The sequence below is a fragment of the Ceratocystis lukuohia genome (assembly GCF_044167205.1).
Source record: "Ceratocystis lukuohia strain C4212 chromosome Unknown Supercontig6_pilon, whole genome shotgun sequence".
In the NCBI taxonomy this organism is placed as follows: domain Eukaryota; kingdom Fungi; phylum Ascomycota; class Sordariomycetes; order Microascales; family Ceratocystidaceae; genus Ceratocystis; species Ceratocystis lukuohia.
Genome location: NW_027263525.1, coordinates 2,944,066 through 2,960,359, shown reverse-complemented (window position 1 = coordinate 2,960,359; position 16,294 = coordinate 2,944,066). Strand labels below are relative to the sequence as shown.

At 49.0% G+C, this 16,294-nt stretch overlaps 4 protein-coding genes across 4 annotated transcripts; all 4 read left to right on the top strand.

The window, feature by feature from the left end:
* Positions 1–1,354: 1,354 nt before the first annotated feature.
* On the top strand, positions 1,355–2,751 carry HOO65_060682 (uncharacterized protein; the record flags this gene model as incomplete). The annotated part of the gene is made up of 2 exons (XM_071003894.1): positions 1,355–2,490; positions 2,550–2,751. 2 exons carry the CDS (start codon positions 1,355–1,357, stop codon positions 2,749–2,751), a joined length of 1,338 nt encoding a protein of 445 aa, XP_070858032.1.
* Positions 2,752–3,540: 789 nt separating this feature from the next.
* Positions 3,541–5,749, top strand: HOO65_060681 (uncharacterized protein; the record flags this gene model as incomplete). The annotated part of the gene is made up of 7 exons (XM_071003737.1): positions 3,541–3,599; positions 3,843–3,990; positions 4,047–4,341; positions 4,387–4,472; positions 4,527–4,751; positions 4,823–5,242; positions 5,327–5,749. The coding sequence occupies 7 exons, from the start codon at positions 3,541–3,543 to the stop codon at positions 5,747–5,749; spliced, it is 1,656 nt and encodes a 551-aa protein (XP_070858031.1).
* A 1,669-nt stretch (positions 5,750–7,418) lies between these two features.
* On the top strand, positions 7,419–9,154 carry HOO65_060680 (Phosphatidylinositol transfer protein sfh5; the record flags this gene model as incomplete). Its single annotated transcript, XM_071003820.1, has 2 exons — positions 7,419–8,627; positions 8,711–9,154. The coding sequence occupies 2 exons, from the start codon at positions 7,419–7,421 to the stop codon at positions 9,152–9,154; spliced, it is 1,653 nt and encodes a 550-aa protein (XP_070858030.1).
* Positions 9,155–11,350: 2,196 nt separating this feature from the next.
* Positions 11,351–15,834, top strand: HOO65_060679 (Histone-lysine N-methyltransferase ASH1L; the record flags this gene model as incomplete). Its single annotated transcript, XM_071003614.1, has 2 exons — positions 11,351–13,292; positions 13,373–15,834. 2 exons carry the CDS (start codon positions 11,351–11,353, stop codon positions 15,832–15,834), a joined length of 4,404 nt encoding a protein of 1,467 aa, XP_070858029.1.
* Between the last annotated feature and the right edge of the window lie 460 nt (positions 15,835–16,294).

Genomic DNA, 16,294 nt, shown 5'->3' with positions numbered 1-16,294 from the left:
AAAAATACGTGGCTCAGAAGGGAAGATATAGGGAACAGACTAAGTTGCGAGCATGTGCGTGCTAGTACGTAGTGAGGAGCTTTCTTTTTTTTCTGTCTTTTCTGTCTTTTCTTGCTCTTCTTTCTCTTTTGGGCCAATAAAAGAATATACTTGGTCGCGCACGTGTAGGCAGTAGTACCCAGGATGTGTGTGTGTACTGTACAATCTCATACATACTTGCTCCTTTGCTTGCATGTTTACCCCTGGCTGCAGCGACTCGACAACCACTAAATATTTTGCAGCAAGACAAGTTTGGCCTGTTCTGTTAATAGAGTTGTTGCCTTGCCGTGTGTCTTGCCTCAGTAACAGCGATCACCTCCTTTGAGAACACAAACACGCAGAGTGCATAGTTCCTAGGACCATGGGGAAGGGCGCATAATGTGCCTGAGGAGAGGGAAACAGAGGAAAATCGATTAGACGATGAAAAAAACACACGAAGCAACGAGATGTCAAGCAAGTCGTAAGCATCAAAGAATGTTCTAGCCACGAGTTACTCGTTGTCATCATGTGCTGTCTTGTGTTCTCTTCCCCCTCTTGTCTATCCCCTAATTTTCGTACCTGCCATTGTACTCTACTACTACCTATGCCCTCTTTGTTTTTTTTTGCGCTACGTCGCTCGTTCACTTGTCACTGCTGCTACTCTGTTACACTGAATTTCTGCATTGCCTCCTTCTTTGGGACTCTTCCTTCCTTTGCATGGATAGATGGAGATGGCCTCGGGTTACGAAGGCCTGTTGACGCGGGGAGTTGGTTTCGTGCTGGTCTGCTCTTCTTGTTTTGTGCGACTCAGGAACTTGCGTAATCAAGGCAAATATAAGAGGCGAAATGCTGGAAGAGAAATAAAGAGAATGATGTGATATTCGAGACTCAAGCAAAACCCCCTCCATATGCTGATGGGCAGTTTCCCTTTTTGGCGAGCTGTCGTCATCCTTATTTGGGCTTGGCTCCTTTTTGGTTCTTGCCCTTGCGCCTTTGTCCCTCCTTCCTAGAGGTTTTAGTTTTTTTCTTCTCTTTTTTTGGGATTCATTTTATTGAATTTATTGATGTAACCAACAACAACAGCCCTATTTGAACCCGGTCTTGATCGCCTTTATCGAGTTTCTTGGTTTCCCGTCTGTCTTCTTTCTTCTTCCTTTTTCTTCCCTCTGTTCATATTTCGCAGCCTCATTTTGGTGCCATTTCGCCTCTCGATTGTTTCCCATCTCTCTCTTCCAGAGAGAAGCTGCTCGAATACTTGTCGGCCTTGTCCTTTTTTTTACTTAGATCTTTCTTTTGCCGCCATTGCGTTTACTGCCTGCAAGCCTCGATCTCAATCATGACGCCGGCCCTCGCTCTGGCTGTCACTGCCGCTTTTGGCGTGCAGGCTGCTTCTGCTCTGCCCTCAGCCGTGCACCATATCGGTATTGATCTAACTCTTATTCCTGACCCTACCGCCACGTCGACCCCCGGCAAATCCCTCTCTGATTCGCACATCAGTATCACTGGTCCCATCAGTCTTTCTGCCGTTGACCTTGGCATCTCTGGCTCGCGGAATGCTTACCACGCCGCCCAGTTAAATGTTGGCGATCAGGGCATCGTCGTTAGTTTTGATGACAGTCATGTGGGCTCTGCTGCCCCCATCCGCAAAACCATTTCACCCATGCTGGACGGCCTATGTACAGCTTCAGCTACCAATGCCGCAGGTGATGGTGATGATGACGGCCCGTGTGCCAAGAAGTCGTCGGAAATTGAAATCGAGGCTGCCCGTGCTGTCTTAGGTGCAGAGAACCACCCGGTCACAGTATTTACCTTGCGTTTATCCAAACTGGACGACAAACAAGTTGAGCCGCCAATGTATGCCCAGTTCGCCTTTGACGGTGCCAAGAGCGGCTCGCTGATTTTCCTTTCTGACGCTCCGCCAACGCCCAAGGATGAAGATAACCACCACGAACATGACCATGATCATGAGCACTCTCACGGCCCTCACCGTCATATGCACCACCATGGACATCACCACCGCCCCCCGCCACCTGGCGAGTGTGATGAGCTGCGTTGCCGCGTCGCCGACTTCTTCCGAGCCTTTAGTCCATTTTCTGCAGGCGGCCCCCCCGACACTGGGTACGAGGCATTCGATGTTGATAGTCCCGGTCCGCACATGCACCACGGCCCTCCTGGTGAACCTGGTATTGGTATGCGTCCCCCTGGCGATTTCCACCATGGCCACCACCATGGCCATGGTGTTCGGCCGGAGAATGCTGGTGAAGATGGGCCTGATGACAATGATGGAGATGTGCCGCCCCCACCTCCGCCCCCGCCACATGGACCACCCCCACATCATCACGGCCATCACCATCACCATCATGGTCATGGTCACCACCATGGCCATGGCCCACGTCCACCATTTGCCCTGTTTATCATCAACGCATTCTTTTCTTCTATTGGCTTCGTCTTCACTATGCGACTTGCTGCTAGGTAAGATTTCTTCTCCACATGTCTCTATGATGTACACAACTAACACTATGTTTTAACAGCTATTTCACTTCATACATGTCTAGGCGCAAGAACACTTCTATTCCAGTTCTGGACTCCAATGAAAACGCACAGGCCGACCACCACGCCGTCTTGCTCTCCAGCCCTTCTCACGCTGCTTCCAAGGAGACTTCCAGTCTCCTGCGTAATGCAGCCCCCCCGCCGGTGTACATTGAGAAGGAAAATCTAGATACCAAGCAGTAGATGTATGGGGGAGGAGTGCTAAGGATGTAGGCTAGCATGGCCTAACCGTCTTTTGTATGCATTTTTATTTTTGGTGTAGGCTACACCTACACCACGCCCTTTTTTTTTCTTTTGTTGCATATTCTTTACTACATGTATATTTCTCGTTTTCGATATCTGCTGCTTAAATATCCCCTTCGGTTTTAAAAACTAATATCCATTAACACCCACTACTTGGAGAAATTCTTGGCTAGATCCATTTCCTAGACCTTGGTCTCGAAAATGGAACTGAAAGAGATCGTCTGTGTAACGACCTGCAAAACACAGGCCATATAACCCTGGTGATGTGCAACTAGGGTTTTCGAAAAAAAATTCAGCTTTGACCGTAATTCGACGCGTAGTGAGTGAGTGAAGTAAAATAGAACGGGTTGCCTTACAGGTCACGTGCGTGGAACTAAGCTCCCGTGTAACCACGGGTAAGTTGGCCAAGACGGCTAGTCAACAAGACTGTGTTTCCCTTAACTTTCCTATCTAGGGTCCCTGAAACTGCAGGAACATCCCCTTCCTTGGTACACAGGTACAAAAAGCACAAACAGCAATGGTAATTTCCTTTATTTGCTATCGCTACGGTGCCCCTATATTTATCATCATCCTTATTCATATCTTTCTTCTTGATGCCTCAAGTACCGCGCAAAAAAGTGCAAAAAACATTTTCATCTCATCATGAGCGTGTCTGTGAACGCCGGTGAAAAGTCATTTCATTCTTTTGTATACCTTGTTTGCCCTTTGTCTGTTACATACCCATACAACATGCAAGCCCCCTCACATACACAAAACAACTGCATGTTTGTGTACGGCATGGCTTCCCGGTAAGCCCAGTGACTACACCCATATTCTAGCCAACTTTTTGGATGGAAGGATCTCCGTTGCTATCATTTCCTTTCGGTCTCATGGAGGCTGCTATGCTGACTCAGCGTGTGTCGTTGACGAAGGAATGGAACGGAGCTGTTGGTATTTGACTGCAGTGTCGACTAGCCTCCCAGTTCGCTTTCTTTTCCAGCAACATGTATATGCTCAAATATATGCCGCACAGGATATACACCCTTGACGAGACCGACTATCACCACCGCAAGCATGACATCTAAGATACCCAGTGGCGGGACCACCCAAAATCCGCTTCTTGGGCATCTGGACTTTGCCCAATCTGCGACTCTGTCAAGCCAGATTGAATCAGCCATCTGTGACGTCATACTTCAACCTGTATGTAATGCGAGGGAAATTCTCACAGCTTCAGCTAACCAAGCTACGATTTTCAGCCTATTTCTCGAAATTTTCCCATTTTACCACATTCACGGCCATGGCCGCCTTCACCGTCACCGCCGCAATTGCCAAAGCTATATCATCATATTGAGACACAGGAGGTCGACCACTTCTCCTGGGATCTCCAGTCAGTCAGTTCTTTCACTCCGGAAGACTACAGCCAACCGAAAACTCTCCAAGAATCTTCTTCCTCGCCCTCTCTAGCGTCATCATCATCAATGTCCAACAGATGTTCCGCCAGAGATGTATCGCCAACTTTGTCAAGGAGCTCAGGTGATCTAACTGGCTGCGGTATGTGTCCAACTGAAGATGTAAACTTGCGAATCAATGAAATAGACAACCAGTCAGTTCTGTTGCAGGAAAGCCCTACGCCTGGAGATAACAAGAACCAACTCCTTAGAAATGAACGTCACCTTGATGGGGTAAGTACCAACTACCAATAAGGACCGCAGATAGTGTATTAATCAAATCAATAGCCAGTAGTAGTCCTAGGTGCCCAACTGGAAACTCCGATCTCAGTCCCATATTTGCTTGCACTACCCAGCCACAGCACTCCTCGTCCATCACCGCTCTTGCTAGAACTACTGCAGTTTGGAAAACCAAGTAGTAAAATGGCACTACATCCCAGATTCTTCCCCTTCACTACAGTGTCTACAGCAACCCCAGAGCCAGCCAACTTGCCTGTAGTCAAGTTGACAAATGTAGGTTTGCTTTAAACATGTAAAAGGGGTGCTACTGAACCGACAGGCTCATCTGGTCCTTTTTCTTGTAGATCCCCTTCAACGTCTCCCGCAATCAAATTGCAATTTTTTTGGGACACCATCACCGCATCTCTGATAACCACGAGCCCATCCATATTACCATGTGCCGCAACACGGGAAAGACCATGGAGGTTTTCGTTGAGCTGGAATACGAAGACGACCTCACTGCTGTTTGTGAGCGTTACAAAGAAGGCCAGCGCTCTAACAGGCCCATAAAGATCGGCGATCGTGCTATCATCGTCTCGAGGTCGTCGCAGAAAGAGCTGATGCACAAGATGTTCCCAACAGCAGGTGGTATAGAGTGGGAGGGTCTTTGTCCGATACCAAAAACGCCAAGAGGGTCAGCGGCGTTCATGCATAGGGGATTTCGAGGGTTTATTAGCGAGGAGGAGATGACGATGGCAGTTAGGCATGTGGAACATCCTCTCAAGGTATGTGCGGGTTGAAACCTCGCTTCCTCTCTTTTTTTGAGTTCTTTTTCAGTAGCACATCTACTAACTCCCTACGGTTTTTAGTCCCCTTTCTCTCGTGACTGTCCTGAACGTGCATTCGAATATCTCATTAGCACGCTTCGAAAATACCCATGGCGACACACTCACCTTATTAGCATTAGCGAGAGGTTCAACCTATTTAAGCTTGCGTTTCAGCTGCTTGACTTGCTTCAAGACCGCATCCAGAGCCACTGTTATCCCGCGCGACTAACGACGACTCTGCTTCGGCGCGTAATTGACACAATTTTGACATGTCCTGGATTCACCCCGTTCATGAAGGCAAACATTGCGGAGATTGTGGGGCTGAGCGCAAGCCAGTCACGCGAGTATGATATGCCACCTAATGCCCATGAGTGGCGCCACCAGTACGGGCTTTTAATCAAGCCACGAACTCCAGACGATCTGGTAGAGGTGAGTAAGACGGAGATAAACCAAGCAGCGATCTAGTCGGCAGCTATCTCGCCTTGCAAAACCGTCGGTTTTTGTGTAACTAGCGCTAACCACAGTACCGTTGCACAGTGGTATATCCAAGTAGTTCGCGAACAAACTCTTGGCTGCAAAAACACGCCCTGGGGTACTAGGCCCTATTCTTCTTCTGTCCACCCTCGATCTGACAGGCCATATTGCTCAGAGCACATGACAGACAGCTGCCATTACTGGGGCCATTTCTGGAGCTATTTTCCGAATAGATTGGGCGAAGCAGCGGCGGACTTTGAACATGTTGATCTAGAGAGTGTAGCACAGGAAGAGATGAGGGTAGTGAAAGGAATTCTACTGGAAGCATTAGGATGAAGAAGGGTAGAACAGGGGCAAAGGCAGGCTATGGAGTAGGGAAACTTTCTTTGTTGGCGAAGATGTCTAACTAGACACTTGGGGAATCTTTTGATGTAGTGACTTTTTATGTGAAGAAAAAAGACGAGTAAAAGAACCACGATAGATTAGATTGAAATCAAAAGAAGCAAAGACGACAATGGCAAGGTCATCAATTAAGGAAACGCCCTTGTCAAGGTGAAACAACAAATTTAGACATCCCAACTAGCGAGCACCAGGGTTAATAGCTCTTCATGACATAGAAACAAGGGTTAGGGAGCTTGGGCATCGCTTGTGCTTGTACTTGTAAGCCTGGGCTCGGCAAAGCCTATGTATGTTGAGCTTAGATATTCTTCGGTTTTTTTCCTTGCTACTGTGTATAATTAGAAAGAAGTGTTGAAGCGGCAAGTGCCTTTTTTTGCTCTGGTTTAATTGCTGTAACTTCCATTTATTGAACTTCTAAACTGATAGCTTTTTTTTCCTTCTTTTATTGTGTCCCCTAGCAGAGTTGCAGTTGCATTTGATTTAGTGGTTGCCACGGCAATTATTTCTTTTCAAGAAAAAAGGAAGGAGGAAAAGGAAGACAAGAAGATAAGGCAAGGCAAGTACCTGCATCCTGCCGTTCTAGATGCCGTTGTCTTTTTTTTTACTCTAGACTTCTAGGTGAGAATATTGCATTGGTTATAAGTTGTTTGTTGGGGTTTTAAGTGATCCGCGAAGCTACCTGTAGCCGAATAGTTGACTGCTATTATGAAATAGAGGAGGTCGACGAAAGGATGGGCTGGAAGGGGGAGACTAGCTTTTTATAGGGAAAGAGAAGGCTCCTGCCCTTTTGAGAAAATAGAAGGTGTCATCAACAAGTTGTTTACATTATTACATCGTTTTTGCAGTTTCTGCGCCTTCCTTCCTTGCTGTTTGTAACCCCCCAATTTCTAGCTCCTGCTCTCAAAAAGCTGTTCTGTTTGTTCTTACCTTTTCTTCTTTTCTTCTCTACTGCCTCACCAAGTTTCTTTCTCCTATCTTCTCTCCGTTTCCATCTGTAGCAAAAGAGAAAAATCTTCTTCTCTTCTTTTTCGTGATCTTTGTACTCCCATTTTATTCTTTTCCCCTTCCACTGAAAAAATCATCTTAGCCAGGCCTGTTCTTCTGCGTGTGTGTTGTCTCTATTAGACTCTATTTTTTTTTTCTTTTACAGTTAAACTTGAGAAGAGTTCTTTTTTTTTCTTTGTTTCAGCTCTTATCAGCTTCTCGACGGAAACCAAAACAACGACATTCCGGCTCTTCTTCTTCCCTTCCTTCATCCACCATGGCTGCTATTTCGACCGAATCCAAGCCTGTTGCCGCTGCAGCTGCTACTTCCGCTACCGCTGAGGAGGAAGTGTCCTTCGTGACTGCCTCTGATGCGGGTGGTGCTTCTGTGACCAAGGAGACAGAGGCGCAGCAGCCTACTGCTGCTACCACTGCTACTACCACTGCTGATGATAAGGCTGAGTTGGCTGATATTGAAGCCAAGGCTGAGACTAAGATCGAGACTGAAGCTGTTGCTGACAAGGCTGACGCTACTGCTGCTTCCGCTGCCGCTGGTCCCAAGACCGACGACAACGACGACGACAAGAAGCCGAAGACAGAGGAAGAGGCGCCCGTTATTTCTGGCACTGCAGAGGCTGCCGAGGCGGCGACAACGGAAAAAGCTGATGCCACTCCCGATACCACTGCTACCGATGTCTCCAAGGTAGCTGTTGCTGCCACCGCTGAAACCCCCGCTACTACCGCCGCTGAGACTTCCGCGGCTGTTGCTACCAAACAGACCGCCGAGGCTACTACTTCGACCCCGGCTTCTACGTCCGAAGCCGAGCCTCCCACATCCACCACAGAGCCCCCCGTGGCTGATGAAAAGCCTGCTACTCCTCTGGAGCTACTAGCTAAGGCCCTGCCATCCATCATCGCCCAGGCCCAGTATGCCGAGATGTGGGGCATCGATCTGAAGAAGGAGTCTATTCCTGCTACCATTGTTTTGCAAAAGTACTTGCGTGCCAACGACGACAATGTCGAAAAGGCAGAGGCGCAACTGATTGAAGCACTCAAGTGGCGCCATGAGGTCAACCCTATCCACCAGCTAGAGTCCAAGATTTTCGAGGAAAAGTTCAAGGATCTAGGTTATGTGACTGTGCACGAAGCGCCTGGGGGCAAGGAGCAGGTGATTGCATGGAACATTTACGGTGCTGTAAAGGACAAGAAGGCAACTTTCGGCAATGTTGACGAGTTCATCACTTGGCGCTCGGCCTTCATGGAGCTCAGTGTCCGCCAGCTCAAGATTGACCAGGCCACTGAAATCATCCCAGCTGGTGGTGAAGACCCATACCAGATGATCCAGGTTCATGACTACAAGGGCGTCTCGTTCCTTAGAATGGACGCTGATACCAAAGCTGCTACAGCCGAGACTATCAAGGTTTTGTCGACAGCATACCCGGAGCTACTGTTCCACAAGTACTTCGTCAATGTGCCTAGCATCATGGTGAGTTGTTATGAAGTTTTAATGTCTTATTTGCGACTCTGTTTCTTCTGCTAACCTTCTTTCTGGTACTTGCTGTTTTTCAGGGTTTTGTCTTCTCCATTGTCAAGCGCATCGTTTCACCTGCCACCGTCCGTAAGTTCCACCCCATGTCTTCAGGCACCAGCCTTGCTGCCGAGGTCAAGGGCATCAACCTGCCTGAGGAGTACGGTGGTTCAGGTCCTTCGGTTACTACTGGATTTACAGTCAAGCTAGCCGAGGCGCCGGAGGTCGACGCAGAGCCTGAAGCCCCGGCCGCTGCTTCTCCTGCTCCAGCCGAGACTGAGCCTGTGGTCGCCGTTGCTGCAAGCGAACCCGAGACTACCGCTGGTGAGGCTGCCACTGCCGCTGCCACTACCAACGTGGCTACTACACCCCCTAAGACTCCTGATGTTGCAGCTACTACCACTGATGCTGCAACTACCGAAGCTACTGCTGCCATCACTGTGCCCAAGCAAGAGGACAAACAGGTTACTGAAAAGTCCTCGTAGGCGAGCCTTTTCTGCCGGTTTTCTCCTGTCTCGGCTAAGTAAGCTGGCGGCTGGCTAGTGAATTGGTCTTGATCTTAAGCTATTAGGTAAAAAGACTCAGAATGGAGGAAGAAAAAGCAAGTACACATGTAGCAGCATCAAACTTGTTAGTGTCATGCGACACACTCGGCCTAGATTGATGATGTTCATATTTATTTATTGCCTGCCTATTTGCCAGTCAGTCAATCCATCTTCCTACCCATCCTTCTTTTCCTCCAAGCTGTTTTTGGTCCTTCCTGCTATGAGTCCAGTTGCCATGGCTGTTCCTGCTGTTGTTGTTCTTGGCCCCTCGTTTCTTCTTCTTTTGTTTCCTGCGTATGTCTTTCTGTTTTTTTTCCTTTTTTCTTGAGTACTGTTAATACCCTTCAACGCCGTTGAGTTTAGTTTTACTAGGTAGAAGAAGGATGCCCTTTTTGAGGGGAGAGAGAGAAGATGAATCATGAGCAAAGGCAAATGGCTATTTTTTCTAAAAAAAAATATAGTTATATCCAACACGAAAGTCCAGTAACTGTGAGAAGGAAAATGCGAGCGTATTTCTCGGTAAACAAAAGGAGAGCGATACCTATGTAGCACCGCACATTTCAGCAGGCTTCTATACTTGTACACATAGGCACAGAAGCCATCAGTACAAGTACAAATCACAAATACAAACATCCAATGTCACGGGATCAGACAATCAGGGTTAGAAGGGTAGATGACGGCCCAAGGAACAGGAGGGCGGAGGGCAAAGAGACAGAAGGCAAAATCAAGTCAAGTAGGTGGTAGGCGGTCAAGAGAGAAAGGGGGCTGCGTTGCGTTTTTTGGAGGAGGAAGAGGCCTCAAGTTCCAAGGGGAGTAAGAGAGAAAGAAGACGGGGGAGGCCGAGATAGACACAGAAAGGCCAGAGTTTTTTTTTTCGTCAATGGGAAAAGACAAAAAACCGCCGCCTTTCTGGCTCAACATAACCTAAGACCTAAATCAAGCCATAGCCAGAGAGGGACAGAAACAGATCAGAAACCCGTCGGCCATATTTCCCCTTCTCTGTCTGCTCTGCTGCCCTTTTGGCCTACAGAATCATATCGGCCCTGCCTAAGCTGCGTACATGTCGGTGTTTTGCATGCGGTGATTTAGAAGAATCTCTGCTGTTCTCCCTCATACATGTATGTCCAACTACTATAGTTACGTAGTTACAACGACATTCTGCGTTGAGCGTCAACAGCCGAGACGATAGCCCAAAAAACAACCCAACAGATGGAAAGCGCTTGCTTGTTTCTTTTTGATTATTTGCGCACTTCTCCATCCCAATTCATCTCATCATGAGCAAGCCAAGCCCAGCGTCAACAACTTCTAGTACTGTTCTCAAAGCACGAGCTAACCCCGGTCCTACTAACCGTAACCCTTGTGTTCCCCCATTTCTGTCCTGCTTTTTACTCATGCTCTACCTGCTTTGTGCGATCGAGCTGTCTCTTATTCTTTTTCTATCTTCTTCCGCCTGATGCTTTTCCTCAACAACTCCATTTTCATTCTTCGATTTGTTTGTTTCTTCCTGAGCCTGTTACCATAGCCTTCCTTCTTCCTTTACTTTTTTTTGTCTTTTCTTCTCTCTCTTCCTCTCCTTCGCTTCTATTAACTGGGGTTTCCCGGCTTGCTCTACTTATATTGCGTCTCTCTTTTCCTTTTCTGCTTCTTTCATTGTCTCTCACTGTTGTTTTGCCCCTTTTATAGAGACGAAGAAAAAAAAATACGGCAAACAAGTCATAACACTACAACAGCCAGCCTAGGTTTCTTATTTTTCTTCACACAATCTACAAGAACAAAGGAAACTCAAAAACAAAGCATTTAATTCCCATTTTTTTCTTTTCTTTTTCTTTCCATTCTTTTTATTGCTGCCTCTTTCTTTTCTTGTTCTTTCCTTGTTTAAATCCTATAACTGCCACCTGCTGCTCTCCTACACGGAGAGGAAAAACAACACCCCCAAAAAAGGACCCAAAGTTAAAGACCCAAGACGCGTGACGGGTGATTATGGAGCACGTCCGTCGCTTGATGACCAGGACGGCGCGGCTTTCTTCTTCCTCTCCTGCACCAACACAACCACAAACACCAAAAACAACTCCAAAGCCTCAAATATCTCACCTCGCATCGTCGTCCTCTACTACACCTGAGGCCCCTCGCGACAAAATGTCGTCGTCGGCTCGTCGCCCTCTTCCCTCCTCGGAAAATAATCTTGTTGTTGTTCCTGCCCCGGCCTCAATTGAGTCTCCACCCACCAGCATCGCTGGTGATATGCACCACCACCAAGAACAAGAACAGCAACAACGAAGCCGTCACCACATGTCTGGTATTGTCAAGACCCGCGACCTGCATCCTTCAACGCCTCCTACGAGCTTGTCTGATCCTTATCTCGATCACCATCACTCCCGCTCCAACCGATATTCCGATATCGACATGCAGATAGAATCACCCGTCGACATTCCTACTTCCCTCTCTTCCTCTTTTTCGCCTAGAAAAAAACGCGACTTCGCTGCCGCAAACCACGTCTCAACCCCGTCGGCAACCACAACCGCTGCTACTACGACTGCCACTACTCCGACAGCTACATCCGTGGCTGCCGTCGCCGCTATTGCTACAATAACCCCTCCCAGTGAACCCGTCGCGCTTCTCGACGACGAGCCTTCGTCTTTGCTCGTGACCACAGCCCATGACGATGATTTCAGCGGGCATGGTGTTGATGCCACTGTGGAGGACTCGTTATGTGACACAGAGATGCCTGACAGGCCTAAACCCAATAGGAAGTCCAGAATCTCTGCTTTTGCTACAGCTGCCGCTTCAAATAACCCCTTGTCTCCAGCAGCGCTAGGGATTTCTGCTTCTGATGCTGTTGCGACTCCCGTATCCTCAAAGTTGCGCAAGGATCGTCTTGCTAGAAGTAAGCCTGGTATTGAGCGCCCTCGTAGGGCTGCTCGTGCTTCTGCTGTTTATAACCTGTGTAAGCTGAGCGGGACTGATGTCCATGGCAAAAGAGCCGCCAAGGGCGACATCGTTAGTGGTCGTATTCGTCGCAAGAGTGCTGTTGCCAAGCTAGCGTCACAGCAGACGGCGGTTGCCGCTTCGTCAGTGCAAGATGTGGTCGATTCCCAGCAACAAGCACCAGTAGACACTACCCTAACACCAGCACAACAAAAGCCAGCGTCTATAAAGGCACCGCTATCACAACGGGAATCTTCTGAAGGGGCCGCCTCTACCATCCCCAGGCTCAACTCCTTCAAAAAGTCGGTCTCGGTTCAACAAAAATCTACCCGTGCTTCGTCCTCTACCCCTTCTATTCACACTACTGCCGCCGCCTCCACGCCCTCATCTTCATCGGCCCATGCCATCATGACTAGACGGCGTCGCAGCGAGCCCGTCTCTGCCCTGCAAAATAAACGCGCCGTTATCTCCGAGCCTCTTCCTCGAAACCCCACTGCCAACCTTGTCGATCTCGCCCCAAAGACGAGAGGCTTGACGCGTGAACTCAAGCGCCTGCGTGATACTGACGAATTTGCTCATATCGACTCTAAGCCGGTTCTGCATACCGTCTGGAGTAATGGAAAGATGATGACGCTTCCCTCAAGATCTAGTGGGCGGAATGCTAAGGCAGCAGCAGCAAGCGTATCTTCCGCTGTTTTTTCATACGCCCAAAATTCATCTAAAGCCGCTTCTCCAGCAGACGCCGCGTCGCTATCTTCCTTCCATTCTTCCTTCACCTCACGATTACGAAAAGACGCTACGCCCGCTGACGACCGCAGCGAGAAAGAGAGAACCCAAGATGTCGAGCAACTGCCCCCTGTTCCCAAGAAGAAACCGGTTAAGCACTACATGGAACATGGCCTTTATGCCGGTCAAAGGTTCACGGTAAACGACATCTTGCGATCTTTGACCGCTGAGGAGCGGCGAGAGGTGGCGCGACATGACGAGTTGGCGCCTAAGAGTTCAGACCGCGATAACAAGCTGTTGCCGTCGCCTATTTTTAATGGCTTGCGACTATTGCTCAAGGGTCGCGACTTCAAACTTCCATATGATGTATTTAATCCCTTGCCGCCGGGACAGTCGAAGCCCGGAGACTGGCGCAAAATGGCGAAGAGTGAGTTGCTCCCTGGTCCCCTTTTCTTTCGCTTTATTTTTTTTCTATTGACTAACTCGCCCCTTTGATTCCTGCTCTAGACCGCTTCATTGGCGACTCCAAAGACTACTGGAGAAACACACACGGCGAAGAATGGCAGTCGAAATGTGTCTGCACTCCTGACGATGGCTGTGGTGAATCATGCCAAAACAGAATCATGCTTTATGAATGCGACAAGGAAAACTGCAATATCGGCAAGGCCCATTGCACCAATCGTGCCTTCCAGACCCTTGCCGAGCGCAAGGCTCAAGGCAACAAGTACTCTATGGGTGTTGAGGTCATCAAGACTGAAAACCGTGGCTATGGAGTGCGCGCTAACCGGTGCTTTGAAGCTAACCAAATCATTGTCGAGTACACGGGCGAAATCATCACTGAGGAAGAGTGTCAACGCCGTATGGAAGAAAAGTACAAGGACAACGAGTGCTTCTATCTTATGTCGTTTGACCAAAACATGATTCTAGATGCTACTACCGGTAGTATTGCGCGTTTTGTGAACCATTCCTGCAAGCCCAACTGCCGCATGGTCAAGTGGGTGGTGCATGGCCAGCCCCGCATGGCTCTCTTTGCCGGTGACGATCCGATTATGACGGGCGATGAGTTGACCTATGACTACAAGTTTGATCCGTTTTCCAGCAAAAACATGCAAAAGTGTTTGTGTGGCGCCGACAATTGCCGAGGATGGTTGACATCTAAGGAAGCTCCACAGCAAAAGGAAGCTAAGAACCAAAAGGCAGCAGCTCAAAAGGCAGCAGCTGCAGAAGACACGAAGCGCGCTGTTGCTGCGACGACTAGAAAGTCCCGCAAGATTATTCTTGGTACTGCCGCGTCGAAGAAACCAGCTTTGGTGCGTGGAGTCGCTGCTAAGAACAGGGGCTCTACTTCGGCTGTAGCCGCAGCTACAGTTATGGCTTCGACTGCTCGTCGCGGTAGAGCCTCCGGCTTTGTAAAGTCGACACCAGTGACAGCATCATCTTCAGCCGCCAAACGAAAACGTAGCGCCGAAACCGACGACGAGCCAAAGCCTGCCCGAAAAAGGACACGTCCTCCTCCATTGACTTCATCGAGCACTACACGACGATCAGGACGTCATTCCGCTTCTGCCTCTGGCCAGCCGGGGAAAATTTCTAGGAAAGTGACTCGTCGACAGCCTTCGAAGAAACGAATAATGTCTCGTTTGCAATATGTGCAATCCGATAGCGATGTTTCGTCGGTTGTCTCCAATAGTAGTTCCGGGACGCTAAAGCCTGAAAACCCGGAATCGTCTGAAGAGTCTCGACCTGCTTTGGCCGATGTTGAAATATCTGATAGCGATTCCATTTCTTCACTTAGTGATGTTGATTTGTCTGACCTTGAGGAAATTGCGGCTCAATTTGCAGATGAAACACCTTCTCATAGGATCGCTGAATCAAAGCCTACAGCCCAGTACTTAGTTGTTCATGACAAGCCCAAGGACACAGAGAAAGCCGAAACGGTGGACCCTTATCAGGTCGACATCAATGATAGCTACACTGTGCCTGACACCCCGATCCAGGGCAAGCCAAATCCGAGTCGTGCTACAAACACTAAAAACACAGCGAAGACGGCAACTAAGGCCATGGCCGAAGTCGTAGCTTCGACTACTTCTGATGCGCCTGTGAAGGAAAAGCCGCGCAGCGAAAAAGATATCGGTCTAACCGCCTCCGCAACAATCCGCAAACGCGCTCCTCAGAGGTCCCGCATCAAGCGCCTACCCAACGGCGAAATTGCCGTCAATAAGAAATGGAAGGTCGTCGCACGTAATCCCAAAAGCCTTGCTGCTGAGGCTAAAGCCAACGAAGAGGCCTCTAAGCGCGCCGCGGAGGCTGCGAGCTCGCGTGTACAGAGAAAGCGGTCTCTACCGACAGGCCCTAGCGCAAAATCGCGTATGCGCTGGCAGAGCGCGAAACAGGATTGGCTCAGCGTTTCGGAGCCGACAATAGCTGATGATGGTTCTATTGATGACCGTCATGCTACTGCGTCAGATTTGAATGGCCACGATTGGCAGATGGGTGCTGGTGTCTCTGCAAAACTAGCTGTATCTGCCTCCTTGACATCACCGGTAGCTCCCACAGGAGTTATGCCGTCGTCACACCCGTCAGCTACTTTTTCGTCTGTTAGAATGGCTATGCTTAACCGCCCCCCTCCTCTACTATCATCCGACGTTTCCACACCACCATCGCCATCGCCCCTTATATCGGCGTCGGCACCGGCACCAGCGTCAATCTTCCATACTGTACCTGAAAGACCACGACAGCAGCCGCGCACCCCGTTCCTCCTACAGGAACCAGGGTCAGGTGTAATTGCAGCATCACCTTCGCCTTCGCCTGCTGGCTCCGTAGTCGCATCTCCCGCTGGTGTTGCCCGTGCAGCGTTGAATGCTCCTCCATCAGTCCTGCTGCATGTTGGTGCACGGCCACCGCCGCTGTCCCAAGAGGCATTAATGCTGCAGGCATGTGAGGCACGGAAAGCCCTGGGATCGATCTAGGGGATTGGCCGGGGCGGGTATGAGGGAAGAGATGCAGCAAGAGAATAGTGACACTGGGAGATGAGTATAGAAACAATGAAATGGGGACATTTGGGTGAAGAGAGCAAAGTGGTTGGGTATTATTATTATTACTATTACTATTATTATTACATAGCGTGTTAGGTTGGGGTTGGGTCTGGCCAAACTGTCATAGGTGTGGATGAGGAGGGGTAGGTTAGGAAGGAAAGAGTATTATTATTATTATATCAAGTCGATGTCGCGATTTAGTGCCGTTTATAGCTAGGGATACAAGCGTAGAAGCTAGACCCTCTCGGGATGATTCTGGCCTGGTAACGTCATGGCGGGGATAGAGGCTAGCATGCCTAGAACAGCTGGTAGAGGTCAATCGTAGGCATGTGGTAGTGACTCTGACATCGTGTAGATATGTAGCTTGCTGGAAATGGGGTGTTCAAACGCATGC